The sequence below is a fragment of the Tursiops truncatus genome, chromosome 6 (genome assembly GCF_011762595.2).
Source record: "Tursiops truncatus isolate mTurTru1 chromosome 6, mTurTru1.mat.Y, whole genome shotgun sequence".
Classification (NCBI taxonomy): domain Eukaryota; kingdom Metazoa; phylum Chordata; class Mammalia; order Artiodactyla; family Delphinidae; genus Tursiops; species Tursiops truncatus.
The window spans coordinates 29,390,685-29,416,272 of record NC_047039.1 but is presented as its reverse complement, the minus strand read 5'-3'; the positions used below and the strand labels follow the sequence as shown (position 1 = coordinate 29,416,272).

Here is a 25,588-nt window from a genome sequence, read left to right as displayed (position 1 = left end):
TGGGTGAGACCATAATCGTGTCATTCACTTGGTTGCACTGGTAGACTTAGCTCCTTCTCAGGTGGACCTGTGTCATAAACTGCACAGCATTCATACGCTCTTACATCAGTATTCACCCAAGTCACTCTAGAACAAGCTACCAGGAACAGAAGTCCTTCTGGACAGGGCAGTTGTACAGATTCACTGACTTTTGCGACTCTAGCAAATGCCTATCCTACATCACAGCTGAGTGACAGGCCCCGAGCTTTCCTTATCTTGCCGTCTTCCTTACCACGCAGGAGTGTGAAGCTATGGTCTCAGGAAGCCCTTTCAAGTACTGAAATTACAGGTGTGGTTTGGGGGAAATGGTTTGCTCCCTTCTCTTTACCATTATCAAGGTCAAAGTCCTTTTTTAACTGAAAAGTAATCTCATATTTATGAAATACCGCGTAGTCATTTTTGACTACTGAGCGGAATGACCTGTAAGGTCCAGCATTTGTGATATAGATGTAGGTATACAGCCATGTGAACAGTGGTTATTACTGTGCAGTGGTTTATGAATAATATTTACTCACTTTACTTTTTGGGGTTTATCTCTATTTCTTAATGCTTCTGCAGTAAACACGTATAACTAAAGACCCCCATGTGACAAAAAGAGAAAAATACGAAAGCTACTTGACAGGTATCTGAATTAAAAACAAACTCAATGCAAAAATATTATGCATCTCTATCATATTCTGAAGTCCTCTGATATTTTTTTTCCTTCTTCCAAACCGAACAACTGTAACAACAAAATTAACAACCAAGCTTTGTGAACAACACTCAGGAAAACTGTTACTTAGGATCCTGGACACAAAATAAACGTTTACGTGTGTGGTGCTTTCCACTTGCAAAGCCCTTCACACTCATTATATACTTATTTTTAAACATTTTGCTTACTGCTACTCCCCAGTCAAGATGGGGCAAGGTGGAATGGACAGGCAATGGGAACAGATATCAGAAGACCTGGGTTCTGAGCCCCAGTTTGCCACCCGAGGCACTGAAATTTGGGATACAGTTGAGTCTCAGTAACCTTCTGTGTAAAGTGGAATAAAAATGATACCACTAACCTCACAGGATGGTGTGAGCACTGACAATTATATGAAATTTCCCAAACCCTTAACCAGGTGCCGAGCAGACATCCATTCATTTACTTGTTTATTGCAGGGCATGCATCATCGCCCTTATTTTACAGAGCAGGAAACAGAGCTGCAGAGTCTGGGTGACTTGCCCAAGGTTACCAGCTGATACGAGGTGGAATCAACCTTTAACTCTGAGCCCAACTGTCCTGCAAGCCTCAGGGCTTCCGTGCACCAGCTGAGATTATGAGTTCAGGAGCGCCAAATGACACATACCGGACTAAGTAAGCCCACAGATAAAAGAGTTTTCAGAATGCACAAAAGTATTGCACAGGACAAATAACTGGTATCTTTATTTAAAGGACAACAATGTTGCCTCTCAGATTGTTCACCACCACTGAAAAGACAGGTTTTTTTTTCCATAGGGCCCCATGGGCAGTCGTAGACAGGCCCCGTTTGCCTCTGGTCCTCAGAGGTGCCTGTCTTAGAGGGGGCAGAGAGAATGAGGGCACACGGGGAACAAGCAGCCCTAAGCCTCTTTACCTACAAATTCTGCCATTTTGCTTTCCAGGAATCGGAGGCTTAAACCAATTCTTTGAAAGAGGCAGGGTAAAAAGCATCACTTCTGCTGATCCTTTCCTCTGCAAATCAAACCAAGTATAGTTTTCCAAGGTGAAGAGGGGCCGACATAGGTAGGAAACCATTCCGCTCAGGGGTCCGTACCCCCAGGCCAATGGCATTCCAATCCATGGTAGACACCAGACGGTCCCCATGATGTTCTGCTGGATTGTTCCTCAGCACGGCCTTTCACACAGAGCTTAATAAACATCTGTGGCATTCATGCAAAAAGCTTTTGGCAAAAGCTTATTGTGATTCACATAAAGATGTTCTGAAGGACCAACCAAAGTGTTTTTCACAATAAATTCCAAGTCCTTTCAGGGAGGCACTGTCCGCTGCCCACTCACCTCGGTGCACACTCAGTGTGTCGGATGAATAAATGAATGAACAGCCTCAATACAGAGCCTTGGGAACAGGCAGTCATCTGTATAAGATATTAATTCTCCCCAAAGCCTCAAAAGTCAATCAGTCAAAACAAATGACCCTTTCAGCCTGAAAAGTACCCACTCAGAGTCCAATTAGGAAAATGGGGTCTGTGTATATGCAAGTGGGGCATTTGCATTTGATTAATCCCATGAATTATCTAACAGCCTCTAGACAGATTTTCCCCCCCTTTAGTTGCTTCAGGTCCTTCTTTCAATCTTGTGATTAGTTATTGTGAGCATTAAAAAGTGCAAATCTCTAAAAGGGTGTAACTGTAAAATTATTAGCACCAGCTCATTTTCTAAACTGAAAAAAATGAAGATTCAGTAATTTGGGCAATTGGCTGAGAACTCCTGGGCTGTGAGTTTTAGTCACTCTTCCACCCATCTCTTTTATTCATGACTAGCCAACTGCTGCTTAAGCTTCTGGGCTGTTTTTCTCCTGGTGGGATTGTGCCCTTGGGCGTTGCCATGGGAAAATGCTAGAATCATATAGCCCAAAGAGAATCTGTCTTCATGAAGTGAACCCAGCGCGATGAAGACAGCAAAAACAAGAGCAGGACAGACACACTGCGACGCCTCCCCAGGGACTGTGAGGGGGGAGGAGGGCCAAGCGCAGTGGCAGTAGCGGCTCTGAGCATGTGCCTGCTACTAGCCCCCGCACCAGCTGTTTGCGGTACCATCTGTTCCCACCCGGGCTGCTTCCTCTGAACGGCGTTCCCTGAAGCCGCCAGCTCGCCCTGTCGGACACGATCAGGTCAGCCCAGCACCCTGCCCACACTGGACCTGCTGCCTGCCACAGCTCCCCCGACCCGGTATTTCTCACAGGGCCACCAGCTCCCAACATGACACTGCATCTGTCAGGAGGCCCATTCTTCACTGGTCACTTGCTGCTGTGGCAAATCAGGGCTGGGGTCAACCCCACCTATGACAGGCTGAGTGAAGTCAAGCCTGCAGAAGGATGTTGCTGGCTTCCAGCAGAATGTGGCAGCGTAGAGCTGGGCTCTATCCCTAACTGCATACTTGCCCGGCTGTGAACTGTCCCAGGTCCTACCGTGATTGCACCCAATTGCTCAAGTGCTACAGGCAGGCAGCTGCAAACCCCAGACCTGTCCTTCAGCAGGAGCTGAGCAAGCCCAGGAGGGTCCGACAGAGCAGCATGCTTGCTCGGAGGCAATGCTGGACCAAGAAGTGGAACCCAGGGACCAAAGACAGCATGCTGTTATCAAGTTCTAAGTTCTTAGTGAAGGCCTCCTCATGTCTTCATAAGGACACAAAGCAACTGAACGACAACAACAAAACCAAACGCTTGCAAGGGCTGTGGGCTCTCTATCTAGTAGTCAGGCTGTCGGATGACATCAACCCCGGTTCCCTTCTCCCAGCTTCTGTGGGGCGGATATCACCTCTCTGCTCTGAACAGTCTTCTTGCCATGATCCAGCCTGGGCCTCTTTTCACTGGCCTCCTGCTTGAGTGGCCTGGGGAGCGGGGAGACAACGTGAGTCCCCACCTTCGCATACAGGCTCCCTGGCCCCTGCGGAACTCCACGCTGGCCCGATTTATCTCCTGCACCGACCCTTCCCTCTGCATCTGTGTGGGGAGACGCATGTCACTGGTCACTTGGGGCCACTTTCATGATTGTGTGGCCATCAGGATTAGCTGGATTAGGGGCTGATGCATAAGGACCCCCTGGTGCTGTGAGGAAGTTTCGTCACTAGGTCAGCATGGTGTGAACTATGTTCTGTCACCACCACCACTCCTAGAGTCACCAACCGAAGAAAAGTGGGGGTGGGGGGAGGGTGGCAGAAAAAATGCTTCCAGAGCAAAAATGCATGAACTCCTCATAGCAATAAATTCCCCCATCATGCATTTCGAAGGACATGAACGACTGAAGACTGTCTCCCTTTTAATCAAGAAACCTACAGGATTCTTTTCTTACCCATAAAGAATTTCATGGGTCTGAGAGTGGCGGTAGGTGGGATGGTAAGCATAGCTGCCATAAGACACAAGGGAACTTCTATTCTAGCCCTTTGCTAAAGCCAGTCAAGCAGTTTGGGAAGAGAGTCAAACTGTTGGAACCTTATTATGTTCAAGGCGAACTAACACCTCCACAATGGTCAATTCTCATTCTTCTAAAGATGCTTGCACTAGCTCACCTAAGGGGGATTCCCCTGTTTAATTAGAAGGAAAACAATATGGACAGGAACAGTGGAGGGGATGGGAGGGGGGCAGGGGGAACAAGAGGATGGGGAGAAAACCAGAGGCACAACTCTTAACTCCTTTTAAAAATTCACTAACTGAAAGTTTTCCTCCCAGGAAATCATTTGGCCCATTCACCTACCCCAACCTCCCATCCTGGCCGCCACTCATGTGGACCCTGCATGAAGTAAACACAATTTGTAGAGAAAGTAATGGGATTTCTGCAAGTGTGTGTGAGTGTGTGTGTGTGTGTGTGCGTGTGTGTGTTTTATAGAATAGTCCCTCTTGCACAGAATCGGGCTGTCCCATCAAAGCCGTATCTGTTATATTTCTGTCTTTCTCTTCTGTTTGGCGTATTCACCAACAAGAGAAAAGGAGGTAAGCTTTGGCGGCCCTGACCTGCAGCTGGAACACAATACTTTCGCACAGCCCTGCCGACCCCTGACATAAATTTTACACCGCAGCTGGCATTTACACACTCAGCATTACCATATGTATAGCTGCTCGGTGCTAATTATGCTAATCACCTGTCTAACTCGCTGCTGCGAAAAATGGTTGTATTTAGCAGTCCAGTGCCTACCAATGCAGCTTACTGTGTGGCTGAAATGTACATTCAGACGGCCCTGAATGGCAAGATTTTTCCACGTTGCTGGCTACATTCAGGCCTCAGAAAAATTTATTCAAGTCAACTGGTTTCGGTCCGCAACAAAAAAGTTACGAGAAAAAAGTGAGTGTGTTCTTGCCCTAACATTCTGGATCTGCTTGCAAGCAAAATGATAAATCAATTGGTGTGGGAAACAAAAAGGGAGAGAGATTTCTTTTGGGAGCCATGTGAAACTGTAGCCTATTTAAAAAAAAAAAAAAGAAAAAAAAAAAGGGTCATCCTATTCCCCAAATCTCTAGAAAGAGCAGTTAATAGATATTTAGCCCTAATCCCAATTCTCTCAAATTGCAAGCTTTGTTTGCAATTAAGCAAGGTATTAAACATGTGCAGTTTTTTTCTGGATCATGTGTGACAAAAATGATGGTATCGTTTTTTAACTTATTACAACACTGTATGAACCTCATGGGGAAAAAATCAGGTAAGAGGAAAGGAATGATGTCTTAGGTAGTCTCGGAAAATTATTTCATTACTTTATCTTTTAGAAAGCTTCTACTTAAAAAGACACTGTGTGATATTTACATCTATTTTGTGAAGTTTTCTGGCTTCTCCACTAAAGGAGCAAAAGAAATCAAGGGAATAGGGGTGGGAAAGATGGGAGAATTCAAAATAAGAAAAAAAGTGGTTGGGGAGGGATGGAGGGAGGGAGGAAGAGAGAGAGAGTAAAAAAGTCTACATTTTCCTTAACCTCAAAATTCCTGTTTTTATCATCAATGTTTCTTAAAGCAATTTTCTCAGATCATTCTATAGAATGGATTTCTAAAATCAAGATAATATTATTACAGGTTGTTTTAACAATTCCCCAAGTCCAAACTGAAACCCCATTTCCTCCTAACTCACAAAATACTTCCCTATTAATTTTTAAAAACCCTGAATCTAGTCATCGTAAGGACTGCTTAGTATTTGATTACTTGCGTGTACAGATATGTCTAGGCATTCCAATTTCCACAGCACATAAGACACATTCTACTGGAGGGATGGCCCAAAGTGCTTAGTTACTTTCTCACCTCTAAATGATCATCATTAGATTCTTTATTTAAATTTAGAAACTGGAAGCAAACTGGAAGGCCATTCATTTTGCAGGGTAACTTGGGTTACCCTCCCCCCAATGCTACAAAACACCAGAGCAGCTCTGTGATAAATCTCAGGTTTACACACAGAAGGTGGACCGACCCAGCAGGAAGGGGCTGTGAAAGAAGCTGGCCTCTCCTTGCCTTGCTTCACTCAGCTTCCAATTTAACTCACAGCTGATAAAAAGGGTGATGCTCATAGTAACTTGAAGATGCCGCTCTGAAGACAACAGCTTTCTTCCTAGCAGCTCACCCCACCATTCTGTTCTACATTTGATAAACTTATCTGACCCAATGAAGCAACATTATCCAAGCCACATCTTGCTCTCTTTGGCATCCCAATTCAAGTTGCTTTTCCTTGCCCGTACAAAGTATTAATTCAACTGGGTTTTTGTAGTTTCAAATCTTGACTATGCAGCCAAAAATACAAATGACACAATCACTACTGTGCTCAATGCAGAGGGCTTACCCCTCTCATTCCCTCTCAATCTCCTGCTCTTCTTAAACAGAAGATGGACCACCCTGCCTCATGGCACAGAGCAGTGTTTACATTGCAGTACTTGACTGTGTAATACATCTGGCATTTTTGGGCAGGATTCCTGAGCTAGGGGCCAGAAGCCCTTAAGCAATGATTTAAGGGGAAAAAATCGTGCATATGTACTTAACAAAGCCCACTTCCAGTTCCTTTTGCTTACTTTCCTACATGTTTCATCAATAACTGAAGACGATCCTGGTTGATGAATTGGGGACGTCTACTGTTTTTCATTTATTTTAACTCTAATAAATAAAGCTTGTGCCGCGGTATGGAGGCTTGCTTCTCACTAGCCTTGCCTTCATAGCCAGTTTTGGGACCCACAGGCAGTGTGGATTATTTGGGCCAACTCACACCTGGGTTTCTGGATTGGTAATAAGGCCCTGCCGCCACATTATAAACCTCTCCAACAACACACTTGTCACTCATTAGCAGGTACCTGACTGCCCCCCAACAATACAGTTTCCTTAACACATGACAGCTGTTTTTCCAACTATGCTCTAAACCCCCAATACAACAAAATGGTCACAGTCCTGAAGGAACTGAGGACAGGATGCATATTTCTGTACATACGACTCCCCAAAATCTCCACGATGGTCAAGCAGTTTCTCAATGGCAGCATTCTAATGATTTGAAAGGCTTATTTCTTCTGTCAAACTTAAAGATACATCTAGAAAAACTGAGATATTGCAGTGTAAAGGAAACAACAATCCTAAATCCAGTTTAAGAGGGAAAAAAAAAATCTAAGAAGTATTACCATAGAGCACCTAAATTCAGAGTTTGGAAGCAAAGAGTAAAAAAAGTGTTTATATTTTGGTGGCCCTGATGATGTCTCTGTAGTCAAGGGAGGTTTCCACTGAGAAAATCCCAAGGAGCGTCCTTCCTCCTGGACTGCCAGAAACGCCTTCATGAGCAAAGCTGTCTGCTTTCTGGGACGTCAACTGACATTTCTCATGTGGATGGACCATCTAATACTGTGGCATCTGCCAAAATTTGGATGTGGAAACCTGTCCTCTTCCATCTCGATCTAAGCTCCATGTTCCCTTTGGTTTTGATGTGGGTTTCACCCAGGGAAAGCCTGAAGGTGGAACACCTGGGCTAGAATGTCACGGTGCACTTTCACTTACTATCTCAGAAATGCTATGGGGCCCAATTCTTCCACATTTCATATGGTACATTAAGCACAGGGGACCGAGACTTGTTGCACAGTCCACATGTCAATGGATTCTAAAGTTACGTCAAAAGCTCATTAAAATGCCATGACTCTTCAATAGGGGAAGCACATCTGCTGATAAGACCCCATCAAAGAGTATGGTCTTGAAACAAACCCTCACCAACCTACGAACCCCAAGGATGCAAATGGCAGCTCTGCATCTAGAATCTCCTACAGCTGATTTGAAATAATACATTTACTAATTTCTCCCTGTCAGTTTGTGATTAACCAGATTTACTACCATTTCAGATTTCACACTAGTAAATCCAGAGATCCACTGCGAGGAAATGATTTGGGCAGTTTATGAATAGGTGGGTAGAAGGAAGGGTGGGAGGCAGAGGGAGAGAAGAGAGGAGGGGAGATGAGCAAAGGGATATAGGTGAGGGAGGAGGGAAGGAGAATGGAGAAAAGGTTCTGGGAACAGGTGAGCAGCAAAGGAGATAACAGTATTATACTAATAGAAAAACAGTGCTAAGTTAAAATACTGTATTTCTGCAAAGTGGCTTCTATTAAATCTGGTCTCCTTTCAAATAATTTAAAATATTTCCATACTTGTTTTTAAAGCCAAAAAATATTTTTTTTTAAATAAAACATCCCCCTCCTCTCAACCAGTTGAATAGACTGCTCCTCAGGGGCTAAATCTGGGCAGATTGCTGGCATGGACAAAGTGTGTGTGAGGGGGGGAGCCATATAAATGGCCCCTTCCACTGCATCATAATTGTGACCCCCCCCCCCCCCAGTAAGAGGAGGAGGGCAGACAAGTTACAGCTCAGCCCGAGTGGACAGAGCTCCAGGGGTCACAGGGAGGTCAACTTTGAAGGAGAAATCCCAATGAAATATAAACATGGCATTGTGGAAACCAGACAAATCTCCCATAGCTTGTCCAGCCTGCGTTAATCTCGCCATCAGCTGTGGCGCATAATGCAAACAAACCGATCCAGCGGTTCATACATCTGGAAACTGTCATCTTCTGGAGCCTCCAAGCAGCGTTCCGTGTATCTGAAACACCCCCTCACCCAACCCGACTTCTAAACTTGTCGGCAGGCAGCAAAGAGATATGATGATTCACAGGGTCAACTACCCTGGGAAGAAGGCATCTGAGGCTACTTGTTATTTTTAAAGCAATTATTGTTGGGCATTAATTTTTTTATCATTTTTCTCCAGATATGAAAGATATGCCACAATTGCTTCCACCTGTAAGTGCCCACTATCAGAATCTAATCAATACCTATCTAAAAAGCATATTCTTGACTTTAAAAAGTGCCTAGGCAACCAAGGAGCAGCAAGGAGCTTCTGTATTTCATTCTTTTTGTCCCTTGTGACATGCCCAAAACCCCAAACTGACAGCCCCAGAAAGCAGAAACTGGGTGATAACCTTGGAAAGGGCAGTAAGAGCAGAGCCCACGCACCGCCTGTCTGAGTGACGTGCCTCAGTCCCTCGCTGTCTCTTTGGTTCTGCTGCATAAGAGCAAGCACCTGGGGAAAAGCGGTGTGTGACAGGAACATCTGGAGAACTAGACCACCAAAGAGCCAATGTCCTACGTGGGCTTCGGAAAGGAGCCGTTACTGCAGTATGAACAAAGTCCAGTGGTGTCTTTTATTGCTTTTTACAAAGTCACATTCATGCTAAAAACCTTCAGCCTACTGTGTTTGAAATGCACCGAAGTCTATCTGCAAAATTAAGTTACCTGAAGGAAAAGGAATAAAAAGTATTCGAATATAACACTTCCCCTTTCTTCTATGCCTACCCCCACCCACTCTCTCTCAACTTCATGATGTTTTTATTTGCTATGTAATGTAATTCTACGAATAATCAAAAATTTAAATTATTTGCATGAAAAAAGTTAGTTACCTGGGTCAGTAAATACCGGGATGGGGAGGGAGGGGTATCTTGAAAATAAAACTTTTGCATTTATAGCAATGCTTTAGCAGCCACAACTCTGTCATAATAAAAGCCTTCCATCTGCACAGCATGGGGCTTCCAATTGAAATCTATTATCTAAACCAGTGGTTCTCAACTGGGGCAATTTTGCACTGCCCCCCCCCATACATTTGACAACGACTAGAACATGCTGTCACAACTGGGAGAGTGCTACTGGCATCTAGTGGGTAGAATCCAGGGATGCTACTAAACATCCTACAATGCACAGGACAGCTCCCACAACAGAGAATTATCCAGCCCAAAATGTCAATAGTGAGAAACTTTGCTCTAAACTGAAAAGGATGGTGAAGCTCAATTATCTCCTCTAACTGCCTGACTTGGAGCCAAGAACACCGAAGGCTTATGTTAGCAACTACAAACTCTAGCTACAAACTCGAGAGCACTTAGAAACATCAAGCAAGCATTTTTTAACAAAACTTACCATTTCCCTTAAAAAAACAATCAGTCACAATTTGTGTCCTCTCTTGATACTGGCCTCCAGAGATGTTAATAACCAAACACAAGGCAATATGGATTCATTTCAAGGCTGTTAGTTTTTGCAGTAAAGGAGGCTGGGGGCTGGGCAAGCTTTGAGAATAAAACCAAAAAGCTCAAAAAGATAAATGAACATTCTGTCACTGGAGAATCATGACAATAAACTTGTGTCTGAGAGAGGGCTGGAGTGGGGGGTAGATATTCAGTGAGGCAGAAGCATAAAAGTGCTAAGCAAAAATGAAAAGCCAACAGAGAAATGGGCAAGGTTAAAAAGAAGGCATTTCCCTTCTATGCCCAAAAGGATGAGAAGCACTCTGGTACCAGGGAGGGCGCTGGAGGCCAAATACACCAGTGTAAATCTTGAGGAAGGCAAAGAATGGCTAAAAGGAAGAGCTGGCAGCCCCCTCAGCCAAACACCCTGCACACATCAGAGACCTTCCTGCTATGCATCTGGACCTTCCAAGCCTCAGGGCTTTCCACATCAAACCTGATGCCCCAACCAAAGGCAAGCACTGGGAGTTCTCCCAGAGGCCACACCCCTGTCCTCTGTGCCTTTGCCCAGGCTGTTCCTTTGGCCTGGAATGCCCCACCACCCTCACCTCTCCAGCCCTGGTCCTGACTCAGTCACCCTCCCTCAGGGCTGTCCTGGAAGGTGCCCCTGCCATCCTGCCACTTGTCTGTGTGTCCGGTGGGTGGAAGTCCTCTGAATGTATCTGGGTCTAGATGTACACAGTTGCCTTTGTGTTTGTGTATATGTATGTCAATTTTTTACCCACAGGAGAAATAACATTTTCCAAACTGTCCCTCAGCATTCTCTCCCCTTAAAATCTCTTATGCTTTCCTTTCTTCTGTTGCTTTTTAACTAAGGAAATATCCAACCTCTATGCATTTGGTTTATTTAGTGTAGCAACCACACGTGTTTATGTCCAGAACATCTGCAGTCTCTATTAAGAAAAGACCATCTAACAGACTTCTTTGCTGATAGCGATGAAGAATTTATCTGACGTTAAAGTACACAATGAACCTAAATTCCACATTGCTTCTCATTCTACTCTACTAAAGTCTAGGATAGCAGAGCATTCTTACTCTGAAAAGTAAATGCTTCCACTACTTGCTGTTAACAAGAACACTAAGCTCACTATGTCAGGAACAAGACTTCCTCATTGTTACCTCTACTCTGAATTTAAATTAAAATTATAAAATGGTATGGTGGCCTCCCTGGTTGGGTTCACTTGCATTTATGAAACTGTCGCTTCTTCTACAGGGGAAGAACCTAGCATGCAATGAATGAATGAATGAATGAGAAATCAAGGTCAGGGCAACAGGAGACCAGGTTTACTTAAGTCACTAGTAGGCAAAGTGGACATGGAGACATAGAGGATCCATAGCTTCTCATTTGTAAAATGGGACAATAATTCACTTACAAGTTAAAAATGCTACATAGGTTATCACGTTATAAAAATAAAAATAATAATAGATAGCTACTTTACTGAGTGGTAAGGCATGTCATAATATATAATAAATGGTAAGGGTAGCTGCTCAGCAAGTGATAGTATTGAGTAAATAATACTTGGCCAAAGAACCAGTGTGCCACACTGAAACTGGCAAAACAGAACGGGAAGGAAAATAGCTCAGAGGCCCAAAGTAGGCAAAATGAGTCTTATCTCAGGTGTGTCACTCCCCAACACTCAGTCACTAAGCTAGAGCCCAAGTGAGAAAGCTAATAAGCAGGTTTCTCCTCCTGGGACTTGACGTGAGTTGTGTAATGCAAAAACATAGTTAATTCTAGAAATATTTATAAAATGTTACATAAATAAGTTACATTAGCTCTCTTTTTTTTTACATTCGTTCTCTTTAAACTTATTAACAATCTACTGAAAAGTCTTGCTCAAAACAACAAGATACAGTCTTTTCTCATCATCATGACACCCAACAAATCTGTTGGCCCAAGTAGCAGAAAGTGAACATTTGGAGAGAGCTGGGAGCCCCCTTTGCTCATCACCTGCTCTGTCTTAGAACCTGTGGTAGCTCCCCACAGTCCAGTCAATCACATCGTTTCCAAACTGCAGTCCTGCGGTCCAGGGCCCAACCTGCTGCCCAGGGCCCAACGGAGCCACTGCACCCTATCCCTGCCACACTGGGGATCTCCCACTGCCGGCTGTCCACTCAAGCTTGGGCCTTTGCTTGACCCCCTTCCTGAGCTCTTGCCTACAACTCCCTCCCTCCTCCACTCTGTAGGTCGCTCCAATTTGCCTCACCACTTCCATGGAAGCTTCTTCCTTTTTCCATTTAACTTTCATGGCTTACTGCAATTGTGAGCTCAAATTTAGTGCAAGTCTGACATTCAACTCTAGTAGTTTGAAGTGCATGAATTTGTGCGCTTGGAGTGCCTCACATCTTTAGTGTCACTTACAGTGCCTGGACAGTGCTAGGGCCATTATAGATGCTCAGTAAACTTGCAGCTAGGACATCACAGGTGCTTATTAAAACCCTTCGTTATCTATCAATGACAATGAGGTGCTGAGTTGAGGTAAATTACCCCATGGATTCAATCCAAAGAACACTTGTATTAATTACCAAGCTTCTTAAGGCAAGAATGTTTTCTGGTCTTAATTATTTGAACTATTATTTTGTCACTACTCAACGGAAGACACCACCATATTCTTGCAAAACACTGAAAGCTGAATCTTCACAAACAAGGCAAGATTAACAAAATATTCTCCAAGGTTAGTTCTCCAGCAGCATTGAGAGGGATCAATTATGCAATTATGCATGCAACTCTTAGGCTTCCAAATTCTGTCTTAGATAGCTTTCACTAGGAATGCCTCAGATATTCTGGTGTGAAATATCTACATAATTACGGCAATCCTTCCCTCCCAGCTCATCGTAAGAGATTCCCTAAGCAGTGTTTAGGGGTTAAAATGTTTCCAAACAGCAACTCTGTTACTTTCCAAAAACAATAAAAAAACAACGAACAGAAAATAAAAACAACCGCTCCTAAAACAAAACCCCTGAATCAAGAGAGTCACCAGAAAAAAAAAAAATGTAAAATGTTTCCGTCTGGGGTGTCAGGGGTGGGAGGTGTGATCTATTTTAAATTTACAACCACTTAAAAAAAGGGTTCAAGAACCCCCAAATTGAGGAATGTGTATAAAAGACTGGCATAACCCCTAGGAGAGCTCCTGCGGCCCCTCCCTCCAAACCCGCTTTCTTAAAACACATTTATTCTTTCAGCCTCTAAAACGCAGCCTTCCCCCAGCATAATTCCATTTTAAAAGCCCCCACCCGCGAGGAAACATTAATCTACTTTGCAAACAAGCGTTCTAGTCTGTGCTTTACTGCTTTTTTTCCAACTCCTTTCCCCCCACCCCCCCCTTTTTTTGTACCTTGAGACAAATGTTTTTTTCCCCAAGAGTTGAAAGCTGTCCAAAAACAGGACCACACACGCCGCCGCCTCCGCAGGCCCGCGCTGTGCCCGCCCCCCGCCCTCCGCACGGCGGTCGCGGCCGCCGGGGGCGCGCACACTCCCTCCAGCCGGAGGGGTGGCCTCTCTCTGCCCCCCCCCCCGCCCTCCTTTCTCTTTGGACGCGGTGGGTGGGGGTGGGGGAGGGAAGGAAACCGAGGAGTACAGCCCGGAGTCGAGAGGCCTTCCTCTGGCCGCGTCTCGGCGCGCGGCGGAAGCGAGCGGCGGTGGCGGCGGGACCTGGGGGCCCCCCGGCCTTGCGGAGTGGTCTGTCCCGCGGAGGGGCCCCCGCGCCCCCGCCGGCCCGCCCTCGCCACTCTCTCCCACAACACCTCGCAAAGCGCAGCGCCCCGAGTAGATTACAGCGCGGCCTTTGTCGGGCGGGCCTGGCTCCCGGCCAGGCGCCCAAACAATAAACAATTCCCCCTGTTGCGGGCAGGGGGTTTTCGCTCTTCACAGAAAGGATCTAGGTGTATGCTGGCAAATATCTTCATCAATTGGAAGGAAGGGCAGGGGGCCCGGGGTGGGGGACGAGAGGGCGCTGCGGCGGGCGCTGGATCTCTTACCTTCCACCCACAGCTCCTCCACGTTGGTCTCGAGATTAGCTGCCTTTAATCCCACAGCGAAGGCCCCAAATATGAGGAGGCCTACAACCAAGAACTTGCCGCAGTTTTTTTGAATGTAACAACCCAGTTTAAATAGGAGTCTCTGAAACTTCGCTCTCAGCCACAGCGGCGCTTTCCGGCCAGTAGCTTTCCCCTGAGGATGAAGCAGAAAGGAGGAGTGAGCGCCGGGGAGTCGCGGCCCGCGCGCCCACGCCAGCTTCCGCGCACCCGCCCGGCATCCCGCGACAGCCGTGAGGGGTGCCCTTTGGGCTGGACCCCAGGTCGGCCCAAGGAAACACGAGCGGCGTGGGGGGGCCTGGTCTTAAATCAAAGTCAGGCTGCAGCGTGGCAGCTGCACCTTGGTCACAGCAGGGGCGCCCCCACGCGCGGCCTTCGTAGCATCCCCGAGTGTGACTTGGAGGTCTGGGAGGAGGGGCTGCAAGAACAAGGGGAAGCCGAGGCAAAGAGGAGAGACACCATTCAACACAGGCAATATTCACACCAACCTGGGAAGGGAGGGTCTGCGTAAACCCCGCGATGGAGCCCAATGTTTAAGAACCAGCAAACCACGGCGCCCTTCCCTGCAAGTCCTGCCCCAGCCTTCACCCTTCTCGGGGTGCTCCGGCGAGGACAGAGGCTGGGGGACGAGAGCACTTTGGGAACAATGTTTGGCGGGCTCCCGCATCCTGATCCCCCGCCCGACGTGGTAGTAAATTGGGATACACGTGGTGAGCGTGGGCGCCGGAGCTCACTCGCGACGTATTTCCATAGCGTTGGGAGACGCCGTGTGAGCTGAATTAGGAAGTGGGGCAGCCATCTGCAACTTACGACAATATTTGTGATCGGAAGAGGGCAGCCACATGGATCTTTCCCTCCTCTCCCTTCCCTTCTGGTTAAACGTGAAAAGCAGCAGAATGCACAGGGGAAGAGCCTGGGCCGACGCAGGCGGGGGTCCTGGCTGGGCGCTGGCTGCTCCCGGCGGTGGCGTTTCCCCGGCGCTGGCCGCGGCCCCGGCCGGCCCCTGTCTGGGTGCTCGCCTTCCCCGGATTCCACACATTTCAGCGAACCTCGTAAACACAATGAACCCGGCCGCTCGGCAGACCCGCACCGCGGATTTAAGGTGGCAATTTGTTTACAACTTTCCCTTTCCCCACAGGCTCTGAGAAGAAGTGGCTCAAAAACTGGAAAAGAAGAGGGGAGATACCCTCTTGCGAGGATAATTTTTAAGGGAGCAGAGATTTCATGCTCAACAAAAGCAAAACCGGCTGCCAAAAAAGGAAACCACCTTTATTTCGGCTCCCTCCCCCCCCGCCTCGCTCCACTCCGCCTCCCCCTCCAAGAGGTTAAGAAATGTGGCAGTATTACAGGGGTTTAGGCTGCAAATAGGGGCAGGGGCGCGGGAGTAGGGGGCTCAGGAGCAGGGGGCACAGGGCAGTGCCGCGCTGCGGCGGCCCTGGAGGTGGTCCACTGTGGACCTCTTTCCAGTGCTCCGGAAAAGGCACGCCGGGGAGGGCGCGTGCACACACACACACACACACACACACACACACACTCCACCCCCCACCCCCTGCGGACTTCAGACAGCCCTTTCCTCCCAGGACCGGAGGGAGGGTTTGAATTTTTCAATCCCCACTTGTCTGGGTTTTTTTCCTGGAAAGGGGTGTGTGTATGTGTGTGTGTGTGTCTGTGTGTGTGTGTGTGTGTGTGGCGGGGACGATCCCAAAGAGGAAGAGGAGGGAAGAGAGAGTGGGAGGAGAGGAGAGAGTCTGAAATGCACCTTGGAAATCTGCTCCAGAGCGAAGGCGGCGTCGCAGTAGCTGGGCCGGTGCAGATAGTCCCAGTCCGGCGCGGCGTTGCGGCGCAGCCCCCCGGTCCTTCTGCGCCTCCCGCCACCGGCCGGCCGGCCCGGGGTCCCGCTGCAGCTGCCGCCGCCGCCGCGGTCCTGGGGCTCGGCAGCGTTACCAGCCGAGGCCATGTTGCCGCCGCCGCCGCCGCCGCCGCCGCGGGAACCGAGGCTTCCCGGGCGGCCCGGCGCGCTCCTGCCGCCGCTGCGGGCTCCTGGCTCGCCTGGGCGCTCGGCTTGCGAGGACGCTGCTGGCCGCCGGCTGTTCGGGCTGGGGCTCCGGTTGACAGACCTGCTGCTGCTGCTGCTGCTGCTGCTGCTGCTGCCGCCGCCGCCGCTGCTGCTGCTCACACTGCGGGCGCTGCTGCCGCTGCGGCCGCGGCCGCTGCCGGGGAGTCAGACCCTGCGCCTTCCATTGCCACATTGCGCGGGGGTCCCGAGGTCTCTGCGGCTGCCGCTGCCCACATCCAGTTCTCCGGAGAGCGAGAGCCGGCGCGTGGAGCCAGCCTGTCCTTCGGGCGCTCGCGCGGCGCTCCTCGCTGTCCCCAACTCCCCCTACCCGTCCCCCGCCCCGCGCCGCGACCCCTTCACTGCAGAAAGCGCCAGCAAATCCCCGCCGCTCCCGCCGGCCTCGCTGACTCTCTCGGCGTCTCACGGGTCGCCCGAGCGGCCGCGGAAGGTAAGCGCAGAGCCGCCGCCGCGGGGTCCGTGGGCGCCCGGTGGGTCTCAGCGCTGCCGGGCCGGGGCAGCCGCCGCCGCTGCTCCTGCGGCAGCTGCTGCTGGCGGTGGCGGCTCCTGAAGCTGCTGCTCGGACTGCTCGGGCTGCTTGGGCTCTGGCTGCTGGGTTCTCGGTAGCTGCTTGGTCCCGGACTCTGCTTTCTTGTGCTCCTCGCTGTCCCGCTGGACCATTCTGCCCCAGTGCAGCGCGCCTCTCTCGCTCCCGGGACCTGGGGACTCCGCTCTGTGTGTGTGCAGCGGGCAGCGGCCGCAGCAGCTCCTTGATTCAATAGATGAGATGGAAGAAGAAAAAAAAGAACTCTCTCCATTTGGAGAAAGAGGAGGAGGAGGGGAGGGGGTGGAGGGGGAGAGAGAGAGCGAAAGAGAAAAAGGCTGGAGCTCCCGCCCCCGGGGCTGTCAGATGGCTTGGGTTTCTGCAACATGATTGGCTCGCGGAGGGCAGAAATTACTCAGCAAACATGACTATTATTAGCTGCTTAGCAACAGCTCACCAAAGTAGAGAGACCACCCAGGTAGGCAACCCCAGTGTGTGCATCCCCGGCTTCGGGGGGAGCCTCCGAGAGCGCCAACCTTCTCGCATGCAATACTTCCATTAAGGAATGCTCCCCCTCCCTTTCTTTCTTATTCCTTTTCTTTTCAACAGTGTCTTCTTTTTGTAAGATGCTTTTTGCGCGCGCACACACACAGACACCCACGAGCATTTGCCTCGCGATAGACACGGGGGAAAATGTAATTTTTTTAAGCGCTTAAACAATTTCAGAAATTCCTCAAAGAAAACCCTTTCAGAGGCACCTTGGCCTCAAGCTGCAGCAAATACTGGGAGGTCCGGCTTGAATTCCCAGGCCTGCACCAATAATGACAGGGTGGTGGATAGTGCGCCAGTGTGTGCCAGATTTTTTTTTTTTTCCCTTCTCTCTTTTCTTTTATAACCAAAGAGAAGACTTAGGCTCTTGCAGGGAACAACGACTCGCATTAAGATAAACAAAATGGAAAGTTAAAGAGGAAAGTAGGGACATTGGGAAAAGCCACCTTTCTTAAAGTTCGCTCCCCCCCCGCCCCGCCCCTTTCCCTCTCAAAACCCCTCGGCAGCACAGCCCTGGTTTGAAGGAGTCAGTGTTTTATAAACGTGGAATCCAGACACCGAAGTAGTCTCGTGGAGGCAGAGGAGTTTTTATTTGAATCTTTAATGCGACATAGGTAAAGGAGAAACAACAGAATCCTTTTAACAACCCGGAGAAACAGAAATGTTTTCTCTAGAAAGAGAAAAGTTTTATTTTGGATTCATTTGGACCCCCCCTTTTAATTAACCACAAGTCCCTATTTATTTAAAGTCTGTTTTAAACGTTCCCTCCCCAAACTGGTACGCATCGTGTTATATTTAATAGTAGCGTGACATAAAGGAGAATAAAGGCTTTGATGCTGGATTCATTTGAAACAAATTGTGCGCTGATTGCTAGGACTTGTCCGGACACTGCAGCCAGTGTCACCGAGACATGCCGGGGATTCGCTTCCCCTGGAGAAGAAAACACGCGACTCTGAGGTGGATCCTGGGGCCAGAGACAAATTAAACTGTATACACAGCTCCGACTTTTACGTAAAAAAAATTTTTTTTGAGAGTAATTTTCTTTTGCAAGTTAAGTTCCTCCCTGAGATGGGGACCAGATCCACAAACCCTCGATTCTGTCTCGTTTTAGTATTTTTTTCCTTTTCTTCTTTTTTAAAAATTGGGTTGAACTGCAGAGGGACTCTCGGCAGCAAGTAGCTGACTGAAGCCGTGAAATGGGGCAGTGTGGCTTTAAGATGCACACGGTGTGTGTTCATTGAAAAAAAAGAAAGAAAGGAAAGGAAAGAAAGAAACCCAGATGGAGGGAAAGGGGGAGGAGCGGGGGAGAAGGCGGAGCCCTGCGACCACGTGACCCAGGGCCCGGCCGGCGCGCGCTCTAGGGCACGGAGGCCTATTAACGCGCGCGCGTGTCCGAGTGCGCCCGCTTGCGCGCGCGCCGGAGCTCCGGACTCCCCACGCCCGCGCAGCCCTGGTCAAGCAGGTAGGGAAGTCGTTGCGCTCGGCTAGCGCCAGGCGGGCTCCAAGTCTCCAGCGCTGGCTCCTGGGAGCCCAGGCGAGGCGCACTCCCCGCCGGCGCGGACGGACGTGCCGGACGCGCCGTAGTACATTCCTGAAGGCGGTCGGCCCCCTTACGTTACCCAATGCCTGCGCGGCCTCCCCGCGGCCGGCCAATCGCTGAGCGCTCGGGTCCCTTACCATTTAGCTGCCCTCTACCGAAAGGGACTGCAGCCGGGCGCGCCGGCCACCCGGGCGACCCACGCGGCTCCCGCAGGGGGTCTGTCGGCCAGCCCTCCCCGCCGCCTTACTTTCTCTTCGGCGGCTTACCCCTGCCTCCTTCTTTCAGTCTCCCCTTTCCTTTCTCCTTCCTCTTTCACCCCCTTTCTCCCCCATCTCTCTCCTCCCTACCAGCCTCGCCACCTTCCCTCTAGCTTTTTCTCCTTCCTGGTTTCACTGGGAGGCCCTGCCCTCTGAATCCCAAACCGGCAAAACGTGTGCAGTACCCTGGGCAGGGTAGGGTGTCCTGCAGAATAAAGAGACAAAGAGAATAGAAGTGTCTGGGGGTGTTCACGAGATCAGGAGGAGGACCGGAGTACCCGGCCAGCGCGGAAATTCAAAACTCAAACTACGAAGGAGCACGTGATTTTGTGCGCGGCTCTGGGAAGGGCTGCGAAAATGCAGAAGGGAAGACAAGCAGCGTGCATTTAAAATGACAGTAGGTTAATAAATAATATCGCAGGAATATTGGGCTCGACACAGAGCAAGCTTAATCTTTGAGCAATATCCTGGTCTTCATTATGTTTGGTAAATAGTATAAATCAGGAAACGTGATTTTTTATTCTGGTTTTTCTCACTGAAAGGTTCTACAGACGTTTCAAGTCAAACCATTTTGTGCTTTGCCGCTGGAAATTAATTTTTAAAGATTGGGGGTGGAATCCCTAAAAAGACACGTCAGTCTTTTTATATTTGAGGCGTGCTGTATAGCAAAGGTAACCATGTAGCTATAGGCAGGGTGCTGTGTCTGTACAAAATTCTTTACAACGTTTTAGACCAAAATATTAGTTTTTCCACCCAATCTTTTATTTATAGCAATTTTAGTATAGCTACTTAGATTATGGAATTCTAAAATGAAATTATAGGCTATTTACACATAATGGTTCCCTATTACTCTCCGCACGCAGCTGCATATCCTCTTGTTTTGGCGCTGCTACATGTGCACCATTTCAATGGCAAAGCCTCTTCCACTCGGGCTCATTTCCCTGGGTTTGACTTAATTCCTAAACGTTTTGAACATTGATCTCAGGGGTTTTCAGCTCCCTGAGCTCCCTCACCCGCTGTTTGATAGGTTAACTTTTCAGCATTTCAGACAATGCTCTCGGCCTGTAAATTCTACCCATCGGTTCCAGGACGCAATCCCCAGCCTGGGCTCTAACAAGCGCTATCTTAATCTCCCCACCCCCACCCGCCGCTTCCCCTGTGGTCTGCTTTTTTCATACACAGAGATGAATTACTTTGAGGATCTAATTGGCCTTGTTTCTGTAACGTTTTAAGAAAGGGAAGAGGAGCCAGTGTAAAAGCCTGCTCGACTTGGGTGGTCAGGGCTGAGCCTGCCCCCAATTTGCCTCATTGCTGATGCATGTGAGTTCGACATTCCCAGTGATAATGTTGTTCCTAATCAATCTGCCCTTATTTACATTTGTAAGCATTGTCGGCTTTAATATGCATGCCCTGTGCAGGGGACCGCTGCGCCACACCGGGTTTGTTAACTTCAACTAGTATTCTCCAGACCTGAGATGAGGCTGACAGGAGGGGCCAGGGCTGTGAAGGTGTCTGCTGGGAAAAGTCCCTTTAATGGTCTTTCTGCAGCATGGCTCCCCCGTGAGAGTTACCCAACAAGTGAGAAGCTGGATGCCTTTTCAACCAGCAGGAGTTGCTGGCCCTCTTTCTTGAGTATCCCATTGTCCCTTTCCAAGTAAAGTCCATCTCAACGCATTAATTGTCATTTTGGTCTCCCCATCATGACCCAAGACTTCATTGGAATGTGTAGTTTCAAAACACATTCCTTAAACTCTTAAAATATGATTCCCTCATATCTTCTCTCTTCTCTGCTCCAATAGTCAAACAGCCGTGGCCACGCCACACACATCTCAGAAATGACATCTGATTATCCAAATGATGACACTGAAATAAAACATCTGCCCTTTGTGTTTGGACATTCCAGTGATAAGCAATTGTGGGAGCTGCACTTGGTGGAGTAATGAAAAACCACGATAGGACTTGACTTTTCACTGGTTTCCCAGATCCAACTAATTGGGTCTTTAAAATGTAATGTAATTTAGCTAATATTTGCAGAGTACAAATGAATGAAGGAGTAAATATATCTAGTAATTTGACCCTTGGGCCATGTTATAATTTTGTCTACGGAGTTTAATACTCTTTTCCACAAATGCAAAGAACTGCAAACATTACATTAAGTGCCACAAGTATTCCTGTTGAGAGGCTATGATGGGGAGAGGAATTGGGGATTTGATGTAATATTCTATTTATGGATGGAGAGCCCAGGGTACAGGATATGAGTGATGGCCCAGAGCCTGAGCAGTTCAAAGCAGGTACCTTGGATAAGAGTTGACTCAATTCAAGCCATTTCTTGGCTCCCTAAGAATGCCTTATTATTTTCTCATTGGCAGCTTTTGTATTTGCTTAAAGGTGATGGTAGAAAATGAGTCTAAAAGGGGGAGGGAAAAAAACGATTCAGCAGTCACAGAATGTAACCCCCTTAAGCATGACTCCCCTCCCCTTCTCCCTTCCATCTTCTGTTTCCTCCCCTATCCCCCCTCCCCAGAACTGGAGGAAAGGGAACAGCTCTAGCCAACTTGTCAAAATAATGCTGCTAATTACCCCTGATCTCCTTTAATGGGAAGCTGCTCCCAATTCTACAAAAGAGTAAATGAGGGGTCTACAGCAGAAACCCGGGAGCACTGGCATTTTTTGAGCTTACAGTGAGCTTGGTGGGGGGAGGGGGTGGTAGAGGGAAGATGTCCTGAGAAGGTCCCAGAAATCTCCCCATTTATTACTCCAGGTTCACATACTAGTTTGAAAAAGGGAATTAGACTTTATGCAGTGCCAAAGCTATTGGTATTCTTTTGCTGGGAATGTCACCAACTGCAGAGAAAACGTTCAGTCTACAATGAACTTGAAAGAGAACAGCATTGACCCTTCTATTGATTTCCTCCCTTGTCTGTATATCTTCTTAGCCACATGACTTTAAGCAATAGGGATGTATTTCTGGAAAGACCTAGACTTTGAACATTTTTCCCTGCGTCTCTCTCCTCGTCTCTGTCTCCCCATCTAATATATCCACATCAAGCTCTGCATTTGGCAGAAGGCACGCCATTCACTTCCGTGATCTCTGCCATCAGGTCTTACATGAAAAAGAAGCTGAGCAACATGATCCCTTTGACCCACTGCTGGAGCAACAAATTTATTAGAGATATAGGCATGAGAAATGAAAGGGAAGTAAAACAATTCCAGCTTATTGTGTGTCTTTCTTTCATACTGCTAATCCGGTTTACACATCACGCCTACACGTCTCAATAGGGCTTTATACACTGTGGCAGAGGCGGGAGAAAATAAAAGGTGTGTGTGTGTGTGTGTGTGTGTGTGTGTGTGTGTGTATGTATGTATGTGTGTGAGAGAGAGGAGGATAAAATAGGGAAGACAGATATTTTAATCCATTCAATACCTATTGATTTGCCTCATTAGTTTTTCTATCTGTAGAAAGTTGAAGATAATTTGTAAAAAAAAACAGCCTTTTTTTTTTCACCAAATAATTCCAAATGGTGCTAACTCCTATTCCGATAGCTTGTTACATTATGACAAGATTATAAGCAGGAATTAGATACACTTCTCAGTGAGTTTGAAATGAAGCTAATACCCCAAATTCAGAATGGGCCCATTGGTGTCTACCTCGATTCAACATTTTAATATAAAAAGATCTTGGACTCAAAGGTGTTTTATAGCCTTGTGGAAGGAAGCTGGGTGACAACTGGAACACACACAAACTCACAATTGAAAGCCCTTATTTTACAACATGGGTTCACAATGCACCTGAGGCAATAATTCATCCTGAGGTACCACCCAGAAATAATAGGTGACAGTGACAAAAGGTAATACCAAAAAGCATTGTCTTTCTTTGTGGAGGCAATTTAATTGCATGTTGAACTACTAGAGCCAAAAAAAAAAAAAAAAAAATCGAACACACAGAATGCTGAAAAAGGATTATTGTAGTAGTTCAAGACCTCAGTTATCTAATTATTAAATACTTAGAGCCACCCACGGTGGGTCTTTATGATTTACCTCTGGTTCTTTTATATTTTTCCTCCCTAGGGAGGAAGGAAGAACAGAAAGGGAGGAAGATGGTCTTCTCTCCCATGTCTAGGAAAATAGAGGTCTCTAGGTGTCTTCCATAGACATCAATCCATATGGTTCTTCTTAAGTGATGGAAATTGAGATCTGAAAACTCATTGCTCACCCACCAAGTAGGGGTAATTTTTAACATGAACTTAAATACCTAGAGACATACTATATGTCACCCCCCAAGGTACAGTCTCTGGAAGTCCTGTGGTCCCAGTGTTGGCACCGGGTCTAAATCGGTTTGGATCAGTCTGGCCCACCTCAGGGCTCCCCTCAGGCCACACTCAGCCCTCTCAGCATTGGGCTAGCCGCCCACCTCTTTAATGGTTGGCAGGCACCAGAATGCCCGATTCCGTGGGTGCAAGGGTCAACACATAGCGCTCCTACCCGTGGCCCCTTCCTGAACTCAGGAAAGCCCCTTTGGCTCTTCTTCCCACCAACTGCGACCAGGAGGAGGATGTTTGCGCTCCGGGTTTTGATAAGGTGCTTCTCTCCTAGCCCTAGGCGTCCCACTCATTCAGCGTCCCGGCCCGGGTGCCGAGAGCACCGGGTGTGGGTGCGAGAGCATGTGCCCAGCCCCTCGGGCAGACCTCCCCGAACTCCCGGGAGACGAGAGAACTCGGCCGGGTGCGCGCGCGCTCTCGGCCCGCACCCTCCCCCCGGCGCTGTCACTCTCCGCACCAGCCCTCCATCCCCAGCTCTGCCTCCGCTGGCAGTCAGTAGCCACCACCAGGCTGATGAGCGGAAGCCAAGGTGGCGACCCTTTCAAGCGTGAAAATGGGATCCCAGGCGACCCCCTCCGTGAGAATTCCCCTCGGAGCCGTTCCCCGGCCGGGCCCCGCAGCCAGCCCCCTCCCCGCCCCGCTGGGCCGGCCTCGGGGGGCGGGGGCCCGGAGCGTGCGAGAGAGCGAGCGAGCTGGGAGACGCGGGCCAGCGCCCCCGCGCCCCGCCGGCGCAGCCCACCCAGCCCCGCGGCCCCGGCGCGCCGCCCGCCCGGCCCGCCCGGCCCTCCGGCCGCCAAGCGGGGCGCCTCGGCCCCGCAATCCCGCGTCCCCGGGGCGCACGCCGCGCGAGGGCGAGGTGGCGGCGGCGGCCAAGACGGCTGCACTCACCATAGCCGGCCGTCAAGCCCTGCCCGGAGCGCGGGTGCCGATGGCGCGGACGCTGCGCTTGGATTTCACATCAATTCCTTTTTTCCCCCGTGCCCCCCTTTCCTGGTCCTCCGCTCCTCCGTCTTCTCCCCGTCTTCCCTGGTCTCCCCCTAGCCTTGTCGCCGCGGATCTCTTTGTCTTCCCTGTCGTCGTCTTTTTCTTCGTCTTCGTCTTCTCCTCCTCCTCCTCGGTCTTTACAAAAGGAACGGAAAGTGTAAAAACCCCGGCGCGCTGGGCCGCCGGAGGCTTTCGGCGGAGTGCAGCGCGGACTCACAATTACAAGCCTGTTTCTATTAAGCAGTTCCATGGCCCTCGGCGTGGGTGGTCTGCCGCGCCATAGGCAGGACCTGTCAGGGTCACGTGACAGATCCGAAAACTTTACCCCTTTACAATAAACTCAAGGAAAGCAAAGTAAACTCGAGGAACGTGCTATCAGCACAGCCCTCCTGGGTAAGCAGGCGCTCCCCTCCCCTCCTTCCTGGGAGGCGCCCCGCCGAGCGAGCTCCTGCGAGCCACGGCCGCCCCTCCCCGCCCCCCGCGGCCCTGTCTGCGGGGGGCCGCCGGGCGGGGGGTCTCCGCTCGCCACCTCGCCTTCCCCATCTAGTGCTCCCCCACCCTACACACGTTATTTGCTGACATTTAGTCACTTGCCCGAACCCCCGGGTGGGGGGTGCTGGGGGAGCAGGGAAGCTCATTTCAGCATCCCCAGCACTTCGGGAAGTGTGGGGTGCCCAGAGCGCTGCAGAGGAACACCACCTTCCTGTCCGCAGTTCTCAAAGCCCTTTCCTGCTCGCATTCCCACGGAAGCCCCGAGAAGCTGGGAGCATTCTGGTTGACAGGCCCACAGGCTGACAGGGAGGCAGAGAGCCAGGGGAGCCGGGCAGATAACAAGAGACTCCCGGGGAGGGGTGGGGGGAAATGTTCAATGTACTAAGATGTATGTGGATTCGTGCAGCTTCTGTCGTAGGTCCCTGGGAAGCTGATTCTTCTGAAGAGACTTTGGTGGAGTCCCTTGGAAACCAAGATTGGTAGCTGGCTGAAGAATCACTAATTGATATTTGCTCTTTTCCCTTACAATTACTGTGGT

General features: G+C 49.1%; 1 protein-coding gene across 12 annotated transcripts in view; it reads right to left on the bottom strand.

Moving 5' to 3' along the window:
- The window catches only part of PTCH1 (patched 1), a 66,652-nt gene extending 42,051 nt beyond the window's left edge, over window positions 1–24,601 (bottom strand). For 5 of the 12 annotated variants that reach the window (XR_012332450.1, XR_004526958.2, XM_073805972.1 and 2 more), the window contains exons 1-2: window positions 16,072–16,660; window positions 14,256–14,448 (exon numbers count right to left, since the gene is read on the bottom strand). Coding sequence is in view for 6 of the 12 variants with exons in the window: in XM_073805972.1 (XP_073662073.1) it covers window positions 14,256–14,448; window positions 16,072–16,269 (391 nt within the window). In the remaining 6 variants the exon portion in view is untranslated. Of the gene's footprint in view, window positions 1–13,612; window positions 13,695–14,255; window positions 14,449–14,800; window positions 15,056–15,122; window positions 15,495–16,071; window positions 16,661–24,462 lie in introns of those variants that run through there. The other 7 variants (XM_033857848.2, XM_073805973.1, XM_033857851.2 and 4 more) reach the window with 5 other exon arrangements.
- Window positions 24,602–25,588: the final 987 nt, after the last annotated feature.